The sequence below is a fragment of the Amphiura filiformis genome, chromosome 13 (assembly GCF_039555335.1).
Source record: "Amphiura filiformis chromosome 13, Afil_fr2py, whole genome shotgun sequence".
NCBI lineage: Eukaryota > Metazoa > Echinodermata > Ophiuroidea > Amphilepidida > Amphiuridae > Amphiura > Amphiura filiformis.
The window spans coordinates 46,774,411-46,795,201 of NC_092640.1; the positions used below are offsets into that span (position 1 = coordinate 46,774,411).

Consider the following 20,791-nt stretch of genomic DNA (forward strand, 5'->3'; position numbering starts at 1 on the left):
GGTATGAACGCTTGGACAGTATTTATTTTGGGACATTAGAGCACATCAGACATATCGAATTGCATTCTGAATACGAAGAATGTCATTCTGATATCAAATAATTTAGATTTTTGAAATTCGCAATTTAATACACATTTTATGGCAAATCATTAAAATTGATATTTTTGATATTTAACAGTACTTGAAGTAAACTTTATAAATCTGATGATTTATACTTAAAGTATATGTAGGTGGGATGAAAAGTCGACGATCAATTGAAAATTTTGACCTTTCAGATTGAATATATGGATTTTTTTCCCAAAACACCAAAAAAAATTAGGTCTTTTGGGAAAAAATCCATATCTTCAATATGAAAGGTCAAAATTTTCAATTGACCGTCGGGCTTTTCCTCCCTGCTACATACACTTTAAGAATATATAATTAAAATTATATAATTTACTTCGAGGATTGTAATATAAAAAAAATTTGAAAATTTGTATTATATTGTGATTTTCAAAAAATGAAAATTATTTGATATCAGAAAGACATGCTTCAGATTCAGAATGCAATTCCGATAGGTCTGAGGTGCTCTCATGTCCCACAAAAATACTGTCGAAACGCATAATAAACGCCATTTTAGATCCCTTAATTTATTATTAAATGTAGATGTAATCTGCTGAAAACATCAAGTTCAGGCGGACTAGAATTAGGGGTGTGATTTTTGGGTAATTTTGTGCCCGAGTACCCGTCGGATTTTTCGGGCGGGTAACCGGGTACCCGAAATTGCAAAAATGCAAAAAAAAAAAAAAAAAAAAAAAAAATTTTTTTTAGTTTTAGTAGTGTCTCTGACCTAGACCTAAATGATAGATCATTCATGGTTGACCTAAAAAAAAAAAATGATTTCAAAATGCATTCAAATTCAATTTTTTTTTTTTTTTCAACCATGAATGATCCTAGCATTTAGGTCTAGTTCCAGGGACACTACAAAACCGAAAAAAAAACTTTGAAAAAAAAAAAAAATTTTTTTTTTTTTTTTATAAATTCGGTACCCGGCAAGGAATTTCCTGCCCGGATAATAGGATTCTCGGGCGGGACTTGAATTCCCGGGACTCACTCACACCCTTAACTAGAATCAATTAGTTGATAACTTGACCAACCTGCATTGTTTGCTGTGGATCATTCTGCATGTTCTGCATATTATGCAGCTGCTGGGCCTGCATAGCTGCCTGCTGCTGTGGATTGAACATCTGTGTCTGCATCTGCTGTGACATAGGTGGTCCTTGTGGAGGAGGCCCTCCCATTGGATTCTGTAACCGCTGCTGTAGCTGCTGCTGTCGCTGCATCTGGCCTGCTTGCTGTTGACGTGCAAGAGTCATTTGGAGTTGTTGCTGCGTTTGTTGAACCTGGAGTTGTGGGTGTTGCCCAAGAGGTGGAGTCTGCTGCTGAGGAGGGCGTGGTCCTGGTACCGGCTGTCCCATTGTTAATCCTCTCAATGCTGCCATTGGGTCTGGTATATGGAAGAGATGATATATTTGCAGCAGGGCAGAAATTCTTTGAATTATTATAATTTTTGTGACCATGCATGATGAACCCAGTGTAAAGTCACCAGCGCTTATTCAAAGATATGGATCAATAAGCATGATAGAAATCAATAGAAAACAAATGAATTTCAAGAGCAAAATTAAATTGACTTTTGAGCACCTATTTCCCAAACAGTTTACAAGTTATATATCATCTTAAAGCTTGTTCAATGGAGATTTCAACTGTTTAAGGGGGTACTACACCCCTTGATAAATTTGTGTCTATTTTTGCACTTTTCTCAAAAACTAATAACACAGTGGTACGGTAACAAAAGTTATGTATATTATAGGGGCAAGGAATCCAATAACTACACTGGAATTTCAGTGACACACGACAAGCGGTTCATTAATTATGATAAGAAATAAGGTACCGCTAGGCATGTACCTCATTTCCTATGTATATACTGAACCGCTTGTCTTGAGTCACAAATTTACCACAGGGGTGTAGTACCCCCTTAATAACCTAAGAAAGATACTCAAAAGTGCGACTTTACACTGGATTTGTTGCGGATGGTCATAGATGTCAACATTACATCTAGACATGAAGTCAACATTTTTTGTAACATTAATGAATAACATTTGGCCTAGTTTTGAGATATAGCCCATTGAACTGTACAATAGAAAACAAAGCATGTAATCTCCTCTTCATTGATATTTTACTACTTTCCTTAAAAGATGTCAACAAGTCATTTTTTGCAAGTCAAATCCAAGTCACAAGTCCTTTTGTCCAAGTCCCAAGTAAGTCAAGTCATTTTGAAAAAGTTGCAAGTCAAGTCACAAGTCATCAAATCACAAGTCAAGTCACAAGTAAGTCACAACTTATCACAAGTCACTACAAGTCTATTCACCAGTTGGTCATGGTGTGATTTGTTGATGGGTATTCAATATGGCGGAAATCAAATTGAGTACAGTACTAATGAAGTCTTATACAGTACAGGAAGTTTTCAACTCGACATACTTTTACTTCCCACGCTGAGCCCGTGTTGCTGATTGAGTGCACTATTTATTTGTGTATTTATTTATCTAAACCAGTTCAGGTTATGCTGGACATGAGGCCCACCAGCGGATAATTCATAAATGTAATTGTAGGCCTACTAATATTCATAAATTCTATCCATAATAATTATAGGAAAGTAACCTCAGACTTGCGTTGGTAACAAGTCAATTTTGTCAAGTCCAAGTCCAAGTCATTTAGTCTACATGTAAGTCACAAGTAAGTCAAGTCATTTTGCAAAAGTTGCAAGTCAAGTCACAAGTCCCAAAAATAGTGACTCAAGTCAGACTCGAGTCCAAGTCACACGACTCAAGTCTACATTTCTGTTTCCTTTCAATCAATATGGGCATGCACATATCATTTATTAACTTTGTGATCACATTTAGAGCATAACATTCAGAAGTATTTGACAATTACCTTGTTGTTGTGATGCTTGCATTTGACCGGGACGTCCATCTTTCTTATTATCTGAGAAAATAGAAATGTTATGGTTTTCAAGATCAATTAGTCAAAGAGCTTATGGCATACATTATTCTGAAATACATAAATACCTAAACAATACCATTGCATCTAATGATCTTACTGTTAGTGTTACATCAAAACATCTTTTCAAAAACAAGTAGGTCGTTATTTTGTTCAACCTGTTTCTAATCTTTTTAAAGTCTCTATGACAAGTATTTAATACAGGTCCCTTGGTTTTTTTCTGGTTTCCCCAGCATGCATCAAATGTGAATTGTATTGAAGCTTTACTTACTGTAATCTCTCATATGGAGAATCAGCCTTGCTACCAATGCTAAATATTCTTCCTGCAATTCAAAACATCATATAGTTACTAGTTAAAATCAACCCATCAATTCATAAAAAAAAAATTAGGGATGGCGGTCCCAAATAGGTTATCCACAAGGAAAGTGAACACCACGCATAATTCATTTGACACAATTTTTTTTCATATTTAGCCAATTTTACAACTTGACCACAAATGACTATTGACCTTAGTGTGACCATATGATCACTATTGCATTAAAGTTCCCATAGTGCAGCTATGGCCCAAGTTTGATATAAAATTGGATCAATTGAGCCCATATTTATTGGTTGAGCTATGAACTCATTGCAAGACCAATAAATAATAGGTGTACAGCATCCAGTTTTATTATCATGTTTTGGATCTAATATTTTCACACACTTGGATTCATCAAAAAATAATAATGGTTTCAACTGTTTATGAGATCAGATGTTTAATTTTGTGATCATGAAGATCTTTGAAAAGCTTGTCAACATTCAATCCTATGCATTTTTGTCACAAAATAAAATAACAGGGTGGTTTCAGACCCAAATACTCACTACTCTTGTTGATGCTTCACACTACATTTTAAATCACATTGACCATGGTAGCTGTACATTTGTATGAGGCCTTTGACATTGTCAATACCATGTGGGGGGCACTCAACTGAAATTTTGGAAGGGGTGTGCGGGAAGTAACAACTTTGGGAAGTAAGAACTGAATTTAGGCAAAATATGGACTTGATGAACTGAAAGTGCAACATTTTTGATGGGTCTTGTGAACTATAAAATTGGGCCAAATTATAGGCTTTGGAGCTTAAAAATTCCAAAATTGTCCAAATTTGAGCTTAGAAAGAGCTACAATTGTCAGAGTGTGCTCACAGGCTCAAAGAACTGGAGCATGATCCAAATGTGGGTCTTAAGGAACTGCAGGAGAGCCTGAAAAGTGGACCCTTGACCGCCACTCATACCCATACCACCTTTGTGAGTACTCCTCCGGGCATCAATCGCTCGATCTACGTGTAACTCTTGAGACTTCAGAGTATTGCTGTTTGTGGACTGTAACTACGCTAGTTCTCCTCATCATACTTGGGTGAAAGAAAACAAGCTACCGAAGTGGGAAATTCACTTTCTGAGCTCTCGGTCACCTGGGGCACCCAGAGGTCAATCCTGGGGCCTCTTTTAAATTTACAATATACAGGGTGTATATGAAAATCAAGTTCACAGTTTGAAAAATGCCACTAGATTAAAAGTATGAGGCAGTTGGTTCAATGGTACAGTTGATAGCTGAATCAACATCTTGTCCTCCTACAACTGTAAAATCACTGGTGTGTGACCATTAATAAGGACTCAGTGGCCATTTTTGTGAGCCAAGTAAAAATGCAGTTGTGCAGAGTTAATTAAAATCAAAGCAACATGAAAATCACCTGTCTGTAAATATGTACAGAAACATTCCTCGTAAGCGTCAAACTACAAGATTAACATTGACAGGGTTGTCACCAGGACCAAAAAAGTACTGGTTAAAATATTGAAGGCGAAGCTCTCACGCCTCGCACTATCTTTTTAATGAATGCTAGGGATTGGGGAATAGGCATTGAGGGTACCACCCCACTAAAAAAAAATTTTCTTGCTCTTTTTATGATGAAATAGCATTATCCACTTCCGGAAATGTGAGTGCCGGACGGCCCCGGACGGCCCCGTCCGGCGTAGTGACAACCCTGAACATTGAGCTATGTTTTGTCTTGCAAACAAAATTATATTTTAGCTCAAAAATATAAGTGCTGTATTTTAAAGTAAATAATAAATTTCTGATAAGAAATCAAACATGTTTCCTCTTCAATTGATTTTGTTTTCCTTTGTATTTTGTGTTGTTGTCTGCTGTCAGTTGTGGGTTAGTTGTGTAAGTATTTATCAGTGTATAGTGAACATAGTTCCAGTAACTGTAACTCATCATACCTAGAGTTACAGTGCACTCTATTAATATCTATTCCACAAATAAGAAACATCACAATATGTGGGCTCATTTTGGGCTCTAAGGATGTAGCTGAGGAACTCTCTCAAGGACAGTTTGGGCATGCACTGATGATTTTAATCCCATTGTACCAGGGTTTGGGCGTGGATGGATGATTTTAATCCCACTGTACTAGTCTATACTCACAAAGTTGAGGTACCGGGTAATTGATCTCATCTTTTGGGTGGGTTCAAAAATCCCTGAGCTGGCAAAACCTGCAATCTTCATGGGAGTAATTTACTTAGTGCAAAAGTGGTCAAAATATTGCTCTGCAAAATGTCTTGATTTTCATGATTTGGATTTATCATATTGAGCAGCATTCTACTTGTGATGTTTCTACACTGTGTAGAGAGGGTCTACAGCATCACTGAGGTAAAACTGACAAATACAAGGTATATTTCTTGATGCTTGAAGTTTGGATTTCTTAAACGTACAGTGCATCCCTATATACCGCTGCAAGACTTCAGGTCCGTAGATGTCATTATGTTAATAGTGAACATACCCTATTCCTGGCCTTCTGATATACATGCTTCTCCATCTCCCCACTGGATTTCTGAGTTGGGTTACCTGCTGCACGTACAGCATCATCACTGAAAAGACACAAATGTACTGATGACAAGAAACCAAATAAAGACTAGTAGCTTTAAATAAGGAAAGTAACAAATGTACAAACTACAGGCTGAGTCAAAAAGAAGTAAACTCATGTTTGAGGGGCTTTAACTCGGGATATGTAAGGTATCTGCTAAATATGAAAATTCCACTGGAAAGAGTAAATTCTACACGTCTAAATAAAAAAACGAATTGTTGCAATTGCTCACAGCAAACTCAAGTTATACTCATTTGAATACAACCACCCATTTTTGTAGCTGCACGCGGTTTCACTTCCCAAGTAGGGGCCTACCTATTGTATTGATAAGGCGCGATATTCAAATGCAAATAAAGTTCTGTGGCAGGTGTGGTTTCGATCAATAATTCCTACATGTTTAAGGGCTCTTTTCAATATCAAGTTTACCTCATTGCACTACACTTTAATAAAACGGGCCAAATGACAACATGGCACCACAATTTACGGAAGCGCACGTTTCTGTCGACGAAGTATCATGAAACTAAGAGTCCCACTGAAATTCAGCTTCTTTTTCGTCTCCAATTTCCTACAGCTAACCGGGTTTCATGTAAGGGAGCAGTATATAAGAATGTGAATGTGCATGGGACACTAAAGAACAGACAGCCGGAAGATTCAGGCAGACCAAGAACTGCTAGATCACAAGTGAACATTGCTAGAGTTAGACATGCGTTACAGCAAGACCAAAGATCAGCTCAATCCTTTACCCAACATTCCCCAATCAAGCTTCTGCCGGATCGCTCAGTAAAGACTTGAATTGGTATCCCTACAAACTATAGTACCGTCATGGACTTTGTTGAATATTAATTAAAAGCAAATGTTGTCTTTTCAACACTAAATCGTGTTAGCGCGTTGATGATGCGTCGAAATTGAAATGGATGAAAATCAATCAGCCGTGTGCAGCTACAAAAATGGGTGGTTGTATTCAAATGAGTATAACTTTAGTTTGCTGTAAGCAATTGCAACAATTCTTGTTTTTATTTAGACATGTAGAATTTGCTCTTTCCAGTGGTATTTTTATTTTTAGCAGATTCCTTGCCGATCTCGAGTTACAGCCCCTCAAACATGAGTTTACTTCTTTTTGACTCAGCCTGTATGTGTATAATACCTAGGCCTTTCATTTCAGGGGAGCAATCGGTCTCCGTCGACACCGCTTGCCCAAACCTGATTTGTAACTCACCATAGAAACAAATATCGTTTGATGCAAAATTACCCAAAATTTAATTCAATTTAGATTAAAGTTGTGTAAATATGGCACAAAATGGCTTAATATGCATGTAAAAAAATATTTCTACAAATAAGGTCTTAAAACTTTTGAACAGTTTTGATGATTTATCACTTCTCTATCAAAAAAGAACCTTTTTTCCTGATATTATTACCATTTACACATCATAAAATGGTTTAAAATGTTTGAAACTGGCATATTTTATCCATTTTGAGGCCAAATTTTGCCCTAAAAATAGACCAAAAATGTACATAAATTTTCTAAATATAGTCCAAATTAACTCGGATTTCTTTTTATTATACATGTATGTAGAAACACGGCAGTGTATAGCAAACTGCATGAAAATGCCACATTGATGTACTCATACACTTCAAAAATGTAAATCAAAATATTTTTTTCATCATATCTGGCTATGAGCTCATTAATTATTCATGAGCTAATTTGCATACAATTTACATAATTAATTAGCCCTAAAAGTTTAAAGTCCAAGCTTAAAGGGGTAAAACTATTCCGTCCCGTTGGGGATGAATAGTGGAAGAATACTTCATACCTGCCAACATTGAAAACCTAGAAAACAGAGTACATGACGAACGTAGGGCGCGAAGCGCTCGTAGTATCGCCTCCGACGGCGGGGGGTCCAGGGCCCCGCTTAAGGGCCCTTGGTGGGGTCCAGGGGCAAAGCCCCGGTGGGGGTTGAGGCTAGAGGGTTTCTACACTGTAAAAACCCTTATAAGCCCCTTCACATTAGACACATTTTATAGAAAAACAACAAGGTGAAAATGAAGCCCTAGGCTTTTATACACTTTGAGGAGGGATTTATACTCCATATCTAGCAACAATTTCAACACATATTTGATGACTACAACCTTTGAAAAAAATGTGAAAAAACATTCTGGGACCTGTTTTTATAAGTTTGAAAAATATGCTTCCTTCACAAAGAAAATGTGCTTTTAAAAATGCAGTTTCCTATACTTTTGTACATAACGATCATTTGTTGAAGCGATTTTTTGGCTTTATAACAAGGCCTACGTGACTGATAGGACATTGATATGATGCACAATACAAAGGTGAAAATTGTTTGTTAAAATCCATTTTTCCTTAATTTTTTCAAAGTTTTTGGCAACTTGAGAACCTCTAGACCTATTCTGAAGGTTGCATTTGAGGAGGGATTTATACTCCATATCTGGCAACAATTTCAACACATATTTGATGACTGCAACCTTTGAAAAAATGTGAAAAAACATTCTGGGACTTGTTTTTACAAGTTTGAAAAATATGCTTCCTTCACATAGAAAATGTGCTTTTAAAATGCAGTTTCCTATACTTTTGTACATAACGATCATTCGTTGAAGCGATTTTTTTGGCTTTATAACAGGGCCTACGTGACTGATAGGACACTGATATGATGCACAATACAAAGTTAAAAATTCAGAAAAAAAAAACGTTTAACAAAAAACATGTCAAAGTTTTTGTTGACTTTGGAGAAACACTAGACGTATTCTGAAGTGCTAGGATCATTCACAGATGATTTGAAGAAAAAATTGGAAAACATTACACAAAAATTACAGTTTGTTATCTTTAATATGGAAACCACTAACTAATGTTTACCTCTTCATCTATCACAATATTATACATGCATTGGTTTTCCATGCATTTTATAATATGTGCTAGATGAAGAGGTAAACATTAGTTAGTGGTTTGCATATTAAGGATAACAAACTGTAATTTTTTTGTAATTTTTTCCAATTGTTTTCAAATTAACTGTGAATGATCCTAGCACTTCAGAATAGGTCCAGTGGTTCTCCAAAGTCGCCAAAACTTTTTTTTTTTTTTTCAGAAAATCGAGTACTCCGATTTTCGGGGTTTAAAACTCGAAATCGGAGTAACTCCGCCGAAAATCGGAGTAGTTGGCAGGTATGATACTTAGAATAGACGCCCCTGGGCAGCTTTTGGGTCAAACTCCAATTTTATTTTCAAAATTGCTACCACAGTGGTACAGAAAATCTGTAAGAGCTACATGTACAAACCTTGCATGTTTTTAATATTTTTACAGGTACGGTACAACATATGAGTAAAATATAAAGCAAAGCTTTACATATTTGCCTACATGTATGAAGCGCCCTCTTTTGCACTTTTTTTACCAAAATGACTTTTATTCATCGTAACATTAACAATAATATTAATAAAGGCAAAATAAGGCCCGTATGCAGGGGGTGCAAAAACCCCCCTATCAATCTGCCAAAGGGTACAAAAAGTCCCAAAATTTCAGAAATTGCGACCAAAAAGAAAAAAAAAAAAAATCGGGTTTTTACCCTTTTTTGGACAAAAAGGACCAAATTTTGGGAAGATAGTCCACTTTTCACAAAATTGCCCCTCCCTTGGAAAAAAATCCACTTTTTCAAAGTCAGCACCCCCAATGAAATCCTGTGTACAGGCCTGGGCAACGAGATTATTTAGGAAAAATAAACTTATATATTAAAAACTGAATATTTTCAGGTTGTGATAACAGTTTAAAATAAACATAACCACACATCGTCACTCATCTGAATTTCATCAGCCGGGATTTCCCAAAAACCAGGGAATACAAAAGATTCACTGTCAATCCCCTGATAAAGCCATCATTTCATTACAGAAAGCATACAAAAAGTGCAAGATTTCCTGACGTTGCATTTACAAATATTATATTGCTTCAATTCTTAGCAGGTTGGTCAAAATTTTTGGGCTTTTATTATTTTAAAAATATAAAAGAATGGAAATTTCTTATATTTATTTTTTATCATCAATTAATGATTACCCGGTACATTTTTGGCTTCATGCACACAAAGTCATGGATTTTAAAACACTGCACTGATCCAGTTCCAATAATTGAAACTCCCCGCTCCGACGGGGTGTTCCAACAACAGGTGCTGTGTATGTGTTTGTATATGTGTAACTGTAAATGTGCATTCACATACACACTTAGCCGTCGGTACGAAGAAATTGTTGCTCCAAAAATGATCGCAAATTACACATTTGTAATCATTTTTCACCACAAAATATGATATGAAAACACAGGTGAGCAATGTATGAATATATGGAGAGGTGAAACAGGTTGTTAATTATTGTCAATATTAATATTGTGCGACATTTATAATGAAAATAATTAACACTGTAGACACCCTATGGCACCTTCTACAACTTGAGAACAAGTCCTCAAACGTTCGAAATTTGTAGTTACTACAACTGCCACTGATCGCGATTTGGCGGCCGTGCCCGTGATTATCGGACAAGTACAATTTTGACTTTTGTTCGGACTGGTAAATTTTTTGACCGCTTGGCGAGTGGCAAAAAAAGTTAAGTTCCATGCCTGTCTCTAGCCTAGAATGTGAAGCTATCGGTGAGCAAATTCTTGGTTAGACCTCTCTGGCAGCAAGACATGATAAGCTTACCTACTTAACGCGGCTGTGTACTCTAGCCATTGTTTCTTTCTCAAAATTGAGTTTTTATGATATGTTTGTACCTTGTTATGTTTTTTATAAATACAAGGAATGAAAATCCAGATTTGTAAACTCCAACTGCAATATTTTAAGGATTTTATTTCACTATTCCACTCGTGTTTGAAATTGAAAAGGAAAGAAAATCTTTGTTGTACCAGCAAGGTACACGCAAGAACAACTCATCGCGCTATGCGTATCACACAATTTGTTAACGCACAACATAGCGCAAGCGATACGCGACGCTTATTTGCATGCGCGCGGCGCATCTTATGGAAACACCACGGAAGCACTGATTTCACAAAAACCTAGTGGTCAAATGGCTCCGCTTTAGCTGATAAAATGTGGGTTTTTTCAAGTTCTTTCCCCGATTTAAATATCAAGTTATGAATGGATTTCGCTCAAACTTCTCAAGGGGCTGTGGATTTACCCGATGTTCACGTAATATAAGTTAATACAAAAACGAAAACTGTCGCATTCTCCTGTGAGATTCGATGAAAGCGCAAAATGTGACCACTTTAAACTTCAACAGCCATTATTTCAATGTTCATTTTCTCGGTAAAATGACGATTTAGGTACACGATAACTCAATAAATACAGCATCTATAGGTAAGCAAATATGATCATTGTAAAAAGCATGATCGACTCAAGAAACAGTTTTCTCATTTTTTTTATATTTTGGTCTATTTCCGATTTTGGGCATCATTTTGTGCAAATAGGCATTTTTGAATTTTAAAAGTTCATTTTGATGCCTTATATGGTCAATATCTCAAAAAATAAGGCCAATATCAAAAAATAAAAAACCGTTTTTGGAATGGAGCCTCAAGATTGAGCTAAAAACAAAATAAAATATTTTGGAAAGAGTGTTTTTTGTTATGATGTACCTAACAAATATTGCCAAAAACTCACTTTTTGTGATTTTCTTCAAAATTGTTGCTTTTACCCCAAATCTGTATTTATATTAAGATTTATTGATGTCTTGCCTTCATAAAATGTATACTTTTATATGTTTTATGAATTTGCGCGAATAATTACAAAGTTATTGCACTTTTACTACATGCATGTCTGAGAGTACACAGCCACCTTAAAACTTATTGTCATTTTAAATTATAATTTTTTAAATTTAATCCTAAATCTCAGAATGACCTTACATTTGAGCAACAACTTTCAGCCGAAATGATTGTGTTTTCCACTCATCTTCTTGCGATACACCAAGCGGTCCTGCTGGTCCCATTCCAGTCATTTTCAGCTCAAAGTAAACGAGTTTTCCTTGCGTTTTTCTAATGCAAACTTCCTGTTGTTGATTGTTTCACGTGTGTCAAAGGTCAATTCTATCATAGGACCAAAATTCTCACTTATGTTCCATGGACAAAATATTTCATTTTGCATCATTTATTTATTTGAAAATTACAACACTCATCTTGTGGTATACGGCTGTATTTATCTTTAAAAAGTAAAACAAATTCTAGTATTTGTTTATAAAATAAATATTCCAGCATATGATCGAGACTGTCATGGCCGCGCCCAGCAGCAAGAACGGAACAAAAACACAGTCATTGTGAGTCATTGTTCGGCACAGCTCGATTCAATTTGATATACTTACTTCATCACACACAGCAGTGGATAAGAAAATAACACAGATTTGGATCTTGCATCAAGCACAACAGTTAATGTTGTTAACTTTAACTTAAAGCTTACCTCATACCTGGCATAACCAATACATACACCAAAACTGTCCATACATTATTAATAATTATTTTTATGAACAATCTGACAAAATGATTTTTATGAAATACTTTGTCACTTCACTAGTTGTTGGAACAACAGCTGTACTGCTAGGCTGGATAATCAGTCCAGAGACTGCTGCAATTGTGTGGCACAGTTTACCGGGTTTATGCTGTCTACGTGGGATGTTATTTGGCGTTTTTGATAGGTATATACCATTACCAATAGCAGAAGTTCCTATATCAAACATTCCAGAGGGGGTATCAGTGCAATCCACACCATCAAGAATTTTTAGTCTTGAAGAATTGAAGCAATATGATGGTTCTGAAGAAAGCAAAGGATTGTATCTTGCATTTCTTGGCAAAGTGTACGATGTCAGCAAAGGCAAACAACACTATGGGCCAGGAGGGGGCTATAGTTTCTTTGCTGCTCGTGATGCTACAAGAGCATTTGTGACAGGAGATTTTACAGATGAAGGTTTGGTGGAAGATATTGATGGCCTGAGTCCAAGAGAAATGCTGGAAGTGAAACATTGGGTTGAATTCTATGAGAAGGATTATACACCAGTTGGTAAGAAATACAAATTTATGGCTTTTCCATTTGATCTTCTAAATCACTTCGGTATTGTTTTGCGAATTAACATGTGATTCTAAAACGTACTAATTAATAGCAGTGCTAGATTTGGTTGGCCCGGGCGAACGGACAACACTGGTAACAGAATAGAAAAAAAGGGCATGCAGCTCAGTATCCTTCATTGGCATTAGGTTCAGTTATGCCTCCTCACCCATTTTGTTTTTACTACCTCAGCAGTGGCGTATAGCCAGGGGAACTGGGGCAACTTGCCCCGCCACCGAAAATGTTCAGGAATAGTGTCATTAAAATGACTAAAAATGGGCCAAAAGGCATTTATGCGAAGAGCTAGAGACAACGAGAGTGTTACACTCTGTGTGCATCAATCAAGAAATTCTTTACCAAAGTCATAGTTGTAAACTTTATATCCCTGTAATTTATTTTCATATTTGAAGAGTTGAATTGCAAAACTGCTTAGGAACCATTTTTTCAAAATTGAGTTATCAGTGTCAATCCATAGTGTTTGACCATACCTTCAATGCAATATAATTGATTTGTTGCAAAACAGCTTACATCCTATTCATAATGCCACTCCAAGTTTCAGTTGTGCAGCAAAACTGCTTACATCCACTTTGTTTGGCCTGCAAAAGTGCTTACATCCATCAATAGCGCCCCCAGCTGTGAGTGAGCACATTAAGAATGACCATCCAGTTACTTGGTTTTGTTATGCAAATGAGAGTGTGGACCATCTTAATTGTTATTGATATTTTGATGATCAATAAGCAGGATGTGATTTGTGTATGTATTAAAGACAAGATGAGAAAACAGCACTAACAAGTTTGAGTGGACTTTTGGTTAACATCTTGTTTTAATAAATATTTTAACAATTAAACCAATAATTAAGTGAAAACTAAATAATAAATTTGATAGATAAACACAACTTTCAATTTTATCACCAAGTGGTTTACATTTTAATTTAATTTTAATTTTGATAAATTATGTAGGCCTTTAGTGTAGCAGGTTTATGCAATACTAAAGATATTAAACTAAATATTGTTAATAAATAAATAAATAAATAAATAAATAAATAAATAAATAATTTTTTATTCCAATATTTTGGATGAAATGCTTTTATTGTCTGATTCATATTTAAATTAGATTATAAAATCAATTCAAAATAGGCAAGAAATTAGGGTCTTTCAGATGATTTAAATTAGTTTCTTAATCGTTATACTCTATAATATTCTACATCTAAACTACTAAGGTGGTATAACTTTTGAAACTTCTGTTATGTTGAGAAAGAATTATAGATCTTGGTTTCACTTTTGTATGAAGATAATACCCTCCCCTCCCTTCCCCACCCAACCAACCATCCTACATTTTTTTTTATTTAACCGCTGCCCCTTAAAGTGAGTAGGTCATCTTATCTCTATTGATCCATGTCTACGTTTGACAAACAACCCCATACTTTAGGCCTACTATAGCATGGGATCAACCTACATCCCCCATCTCACTCCTTTTTTAACGTTTTCCTTGCTGAACAGTGGCGACGCTAGAGAGAGAGAGAGAGGGGGGAAGGGGGCATTTCCCCCAAATAATATTTTTCTTCCCCCTAGTTGTGAGGCAAAACCCCAAAGATTATGCAAATTTCCGCTTTTTGTGGCAATTTTGAACAAAATTTGTTGATTTTGCCCCCCCCCCCCCGAAATTTATTTTCCTCCCTCATGCCCCCCACGAAAAAATTCCTGGTGCCGCCAATGTTGGTAGGGCCTACACGTTTTTGACCGGTTTCTCCAACCCATTTGATTTTGTGTAGGCCTACATGGAAGGTATGTCATGGTCTCTCCTTGGATCAATGACTACGTTTGAGGTGAAATTATTTTTCATGCTTCAAACCTACGATTGCATGAAATTTCCTTCATTACCCACCCCCACACTCCACCCTCCCATGCCCCCACTCAAGTATTTTCCCAGTTCCCGAATATTAGTACACGTGTATGTTAGATTAATATTTTTCTACATTGGACTTGATCTAAAACATCACAATCGACAACATGACTGCATTATTGCATTACTATAGAAGGAAAGTCACCCCTAACCCCCCTTCCCCCCATCGCCTACCTTTTACTGATTGTAAAGTACTCTACATCATCAAATGTATTAATTTGTATTACCGCTAATGAGTTTTTATATTAAAATCTTGGCTGGACCAAAATGATTGATGTTTAGTGAGTGAATCTTATGATTTCTGCATGCAAGTTATAGTGTTTCCCTGCAAAACTGCTTACATCCACTTTTTTTAAATTAAATAAAGAAAATTAAAAAAAAACAAGGTATGACTGATTTTAGTGACCTTTATGTTTTTAAAGGTTATACCATAATCCTTCATTAGGATGCAAAACTTAGTTGAATTTACAATGATTATGGGTCATTATTAATTTTTGCAGTTTTCTCAGAAAGGCTAAAATGGATGTAAGCAGTTTTGCAATTCAACTCTTCATTTGTGTTGTGTTTAAAACAGGTATTCTTGAAGGTCACTTCTATGATGCTAATGGTAAGCCAAAAGAGGCATTGCATAAAGCCGAAGCTCAGATCAAAGAAGGATTAAAGGAACAAGCTGCTGCAGAAGAAGACAAAAAGAGGTTTCCACCGTGCAATTCAGAATGGAAACAAGGGTCTGGAAGAGTCTGGTGTTCAAACTTAAGGTATGTGTAAATCCTGCAAATTCATGCAGAATGCAATTTAAGAAAAACCAGCAAATGGGGCAACATTCCTGAACATATTTGTAACAAGGACTGCTAGCCTATATTTAAAGGGGCATTTCGTGATCCACAGCCTCATCCCCCCACTTTTCCCAAAAAAAGTTGAGATTTTTACACCACTGGATACCTCTGGCTACATAATGTTTATGTACCAAATATTTCTTGCAGATTAATTAGCTTAGCAAAAATATCGCCAATTTGAATTTCGCTCTGGTGCACCAGAACGAAATTACAACACATTGTCTATGGAATTAGTGTAATACTCATAATCATAAATAACTCGCATTCGCAAAATAGTAATCAACTGAAATTTTGGAAATAAGCTTTTTTCGTGGATATCTACTGAAAAATGCCATAAAAAGAGGATGCTAGGATCACGAAATCCTCCTTTAAGAAAAACCAGCAAATGGGGCAACATTCCTGAACATATTTGTAACAAGGACTGCTAGCCTATATTTAAGGTTCACCTTCTCTTTAGGACTGCTGTATAAAGGTTCGCTATCTGTAAGGACTGTGATATCTAGGTTCGTTAGATCTATAATGTTCACTACATGATTGTATCTCCAATATTTGATATCACTAATTTCACAAAGGTCCTTTTGAAATTTGAAATTAACTAATGCTATCACGGTTTTCACCAATTCCTGAGTACCCGAATTACCACCCATCCTTGGCCTACCTATCTCAGAATTCTAGTTGCAGGTTACATCAATTATGCAATTTATTGCTATCTTCTGAAGACAGTAACTATGAAATTTATTATTGCTATCTACTGAAGACAGTAATTATGTAATTTATTGTTGCTATCTTCTGAAGACAGTTATTATGAAATTTAGTATTGCTATCTTCTGAAGACACTAATTATGAAATTTATTATTGCTATCTTCTGAAGACAGTAATTATGAAATTTATTATTGCTATCTGCTGAAGACAGCAATTATGTCATTTATTGATGCTATCTTCTGAAGACAGCAATTATGAAAATTATTATTGCTATCTACTGAAGACAGCAATTACATAATTTATTATTGCTATCTACTAAAAACAGCAATTATGTAATTTTTTATTGCTATCTACTAAAGACAGTAATTATTTACTTTATTATTGCTATCTACTAAAGACAGTAATTATTTAATTTATTATTGCTATCTACTAAAGACAGTAATTATGTAATTTATTATTGCTATCTACTAAAGACAGTAATTAAATGTATTTTATTATTGTTATCTACTGAAGACAGTAATTATTTAATTTATTATTGCTATCTACTAAAGACAGGTAATTATGTAATTTATAATTGCTATCTACTAAAGACAGTAATTATGTAATATATTATTGCTATCTACTAAAGTGTCCTTACCCTCAGAATCAGCCAGAATAGTCCATTGCAGGAAAACCATGTCCTATGACCTGTCCTCCATAGTGATCCTTTCCCATCTCCTAATGCACACTCAACCTGCTAATTGCTAATTATCGTCAAGTACTCAACGGCACAAAAATACTTCCAATTTTGCAAGAAATTTATCAAGAAACCAAGCCCGTAGAAAACCTAAAGGTGTTGACAGCACCACAAATGGACCAAATTGCTGCATGCATGCTGGATAGCAAACCTGTCTCCATATTGTTGAGCTGTTAACAATTGTTTATTGCTTTGCTTCTAGGTATATTTGTATGTTATTGCATAATGAACTTATGACAAAGAATTTTTTGATGCAAGTTGATCGTTTTCTTTTATTTTGCAGTGGAGGTGTATCCAGGAACTGGGAAGGCTTTCCTCGCAAGTACTACACACAAGGAGCAGCTAACTGGCGCTGTGCTTGCGTTAGAGAAGAGCATCTCAACAAAGCCATGTTTAGAGAATTTGAAGACTGTCCACCAACATCAGTGTCTTGTAAACTCATAAAGTAATTGGAAATCATGGAGACCAGCTAGGGTCATTGAATGAAAAATGGGTAATCAGAAAAAAGAGCCTACTTGGGAATTTTCTTTTAAAATTATTTAAAATTTGCTCCTTTCTAAAAACACATAAAGTAGGCCAACTAATGATTCAATGATTTGATGTTACATGTATTTCTTCATCTAAATTTGTTAGTTTCAGAGAGAAGTATTGTGATAACATTTCCTAATTCTACATGTTGTTTTGTGCTTGTTGATCAAGGTGTGGATTTGTTACTACATGTAGTGGCCTACATACAGATTAAATGTGTGTGTGATGTAATGTGATCCAACCTGGTGAAACGCATCAATTGGGCTATTCCATTTAAAATCCACACTACCCCTGTGGAAGATTTTGGAAATATGTTGAACAGGGGGAGTATGAATTTCAATTGAATTGGCACATTAGGCAGCACCATTTGATTTGTGAAAGATTCAACCTGAATGTTCTGCAGGGGGAGAGGGAGTTTCAAATGGAGCTGCCTAATGTGTATCCCATTTGAAATTACTGAAAACTCAAGTAATTGTAAAAAAAAAAATGAAGTATTCAAATGTTTGTCAATTTCTGTTTTAAGTTATAGATGGCTTTTAGCTTTGAAACCAAGTATACTAGATATGAAAGACATTCAGCAATAGCACACTTGGTTACTGCATATGAAGAGCTTAGCCCTTATATCCACTTTTTGACTTTTTGAGAAAAAGAGCTTTTTGGGGTTGTTCAATTATTACTTGTTTGATTTGATTGATTTTGGTTTTGAATAAATGTTGATGTAGGTTTGGTACAATTTTCAAGCTTTCCTAATTATTTTATTATTTCTTTATATTGCGCCTTTTGTGGATGTAAGGCCTTTTGCAACTAAATAAATTTACCCCTTTCCTAGAAACCACCTTTGCAATCAAATTTGAGCCAATTTTTTACACTACTTTTTGTAACTTGACTAATGCATTCAAAATTAAAAAAGAAAACTTGAAATATCTCATTTACTTTTTTAATTATAACAAGTATTGTTTTTCAGGTGACTAACTTTGGAATTAAAAGTGCTCAAACCCATTACAGGTTAAATTCATCAAAATGCCATTTTTTGAGTATTTCCGAAGCTAAAACTTTTGTTAATTAAAATGATTTTTTCAAACATATTGACCCAAAAACAGTTCATTTTGGTTTTAATAGAACTAAGAACATTCAAGGCCACTATAATACATCAAAACATTTAAACAAAACTATTCATTCTAAGTTCAGATTTCTGGAAATTCCCCAAGTATAATGTCATGCCAATAACTCACTTTCAGCCAGATGTGGATGTATGGGCTTTTGCAAAAAAAGCTCTTCATATGTTGATGATATTAATAAATAAATTTGATGTAGTTGGATAAGTTGGATCTTAAAGGGCATTTCGTGATCCACAGCCTCATCCCCCACTTTTCCCAAAAAAGTTGAGATTTTTACACCACTGGATACCTCTGGCTACATAATGTTTATGTACCAAATATTTCTTGCAGATTAATTTGTTTAGCAAAAATATCGCCAAATTTGAATTTCGTTCTGGTGCACCAGAACAAAATTACAACGCATTGTCTATGGAGCAGTGTAATACACATAATCATGCATAACTCGCCAACGCAAAATCGGAATCAACTGAAATTTTGGGAATAGGTTTTTTTCGTGGATATCTAATGAAAAATGACATAAATAGCGGATGCTAGGATCACGAAACACTCCTTTAATGCCACATAATTATAATACAAAATATATTATACACTACCAGATTCCTATTTCTGCTGACCCCAGAGGTACACTGCTGTCCAGCTACTTTGTGGCTACTCTAGAGTACCAATGCAGTACCAATCCAGTACTGTATGTGTAATGCCTATGTGTGCACTCTGAGACTGCCCACACTGGTATTCTAGAGTAGCCAAAAAAAGTAGCTGGGCAGCAGTGCACCTCTGGGATCAGCAGCAATAGGGCGGGTAACCGGGTACCCGAAATTGCAACAACAAAAAAATTAAATTTTTATTTTTTTTGGTTTTGTAGTGTCTCTGGACCTAGACCTAAATGCTAGGATCATTCATGGTTGACCTAAAAAAAAAATTGAATTTTGCACATTGTTTTGTGTTTTTAATATGAAAATTGATACATAGTTTTCATGTCATACTCTATTAATGATATCAAAATGCATTCAAATTCAATGCATTTTTTTTTAAATTTCGGATACCCGGGCAGGGAATTTTCCTGCCCGGGTAATAGGATTATCGGGCGGGACTCAAATTCCCGGGACTCACTCACACCCTTACGCAGTTATAGGAATGTGGTAGTGTAAGTATGGGTATAACACCAACCTCTTTGATGCCACTAGTCTTTCAATATCGATAAATATCAGCAGAGAAGATATCTTACCCTTCCCAGAATCCTTTGTAATATGATATACAATGTAATGAATGTATCACCTCATTTCATCAAATGACACCCCATTACTTGTACAGGTTCCTTTTGTTTTCATTTTGAGAATAAACTGGCTAAACATGGGTCGATAGTCAAGAAATAAACACATTTTGTAAGATCTGGATTTGCTCTGTTCATTGAGGTACATTTCAACACTATCGACCAATGTTGCAATAGATAGCAAATCCATACAGGAAATTAAAATGGGAGAAATGCATTATGGGAAGTGATTGATATCTTCTCTGACATATCAGTGTATACAGTACTATATTGGTAAATCATTGATGTAAATATTCATGCATGTGAAAATGTGACGTGACTAGTCTACATATAGAAATGACAAAATTATGTGATTCTTATGATTTGATTTGATCAGCATAAATGTAATCTATAAAAATGTGAAAGAATATGAGGTGGGCTAGACCTTTTGTGTAGCTGTACATGTTATTCAGGCCTGGAAAAAATGATAATTTTACTGGAATAGTAACCAAATTTCCCAGAAAAGTAGTAACATTTCCCACAACTTCCTATGTGTTTCAGGAAGCATATTCCCCTCCAAATGACCAGGTTTCCATCCAAGACTGTATTAAGCAGTGAAAAAGTGACTGTCTCCAATGTGGTGTCATTGTAAACGGGAATAAATTAGCTGTCCATTGATATGCAACACAATGAACAAATAATCTGAGGCAAACTTT

The 20,791-nt window shown here is 35.5% G+C and overlaps 2 protein-coding genes across 4 annotated transcripts in view; one reads left to right on the forward strand and one right to left on the reverse strand.

Annotated features, from left to right (window-relative positions):
* Positions 1-11,991, reverse strand: part of LOC140168445 (uncharacterized) — a 37,445-nt gene extending 25,454 nt beyond the window's left edge. Inside the window, exons 1-5 of one of the 3 annotated variants that reach the window (XM_072191838.1) lie at positions 11,816-11,991; positions 5,847-5,934; positions 3,308-3,359; positions 2,971-3,021; positions 1,137-1,486 (exon numbers count right to left, since the gene is read on the reverse strand). In XM_072191838.1, the coding sequence (XP_072047939.1) occupies positions 1,137-1,486; positions 2,971-3,021; positions 3,308-3,359; positions 5,847-5,934; positions 11,816-11,907 (633 nt within the window). In that variant the 5' untranslated portion in view covers positions 11,908-11,991. Of the gene's footprint in view, positions 1-1,136; positions 1,487-2,970; positions 3,022-3,307; positions 3,360-5,846; positions 5,954-11,815 lie in introns of all 3 variants that reach the window. The other 2 variants (XM_072191840.1, XM_072191839.1) reach the window with 2 other exon arrangements.
* Positions 11,992-12,250: 259 nt separating this feature from the next.
* LOC140168435 (neuferricin-like) lies at positions 12,251-17,673 on the forward strand. Its single transcript, XM_072191827.1, has 3 exons — positions 12,251-12,959; positions 15,481-15,664; positions 17,464-17,673. The coding sequence occupies exons 1-3, from the start codon at positions 12,443-12,445 to the stop codon at positions 17,627-17,629; spliced, it is 867 nt and encodes a 288-aa protein (XP_072047928.1). The 5' UTR covers positions 12,251-12,442; the 3' UTR covers positions 17,630-17,673.
* Positions 17,674-20,791: the final 3,118 nt, after the last annotated feature.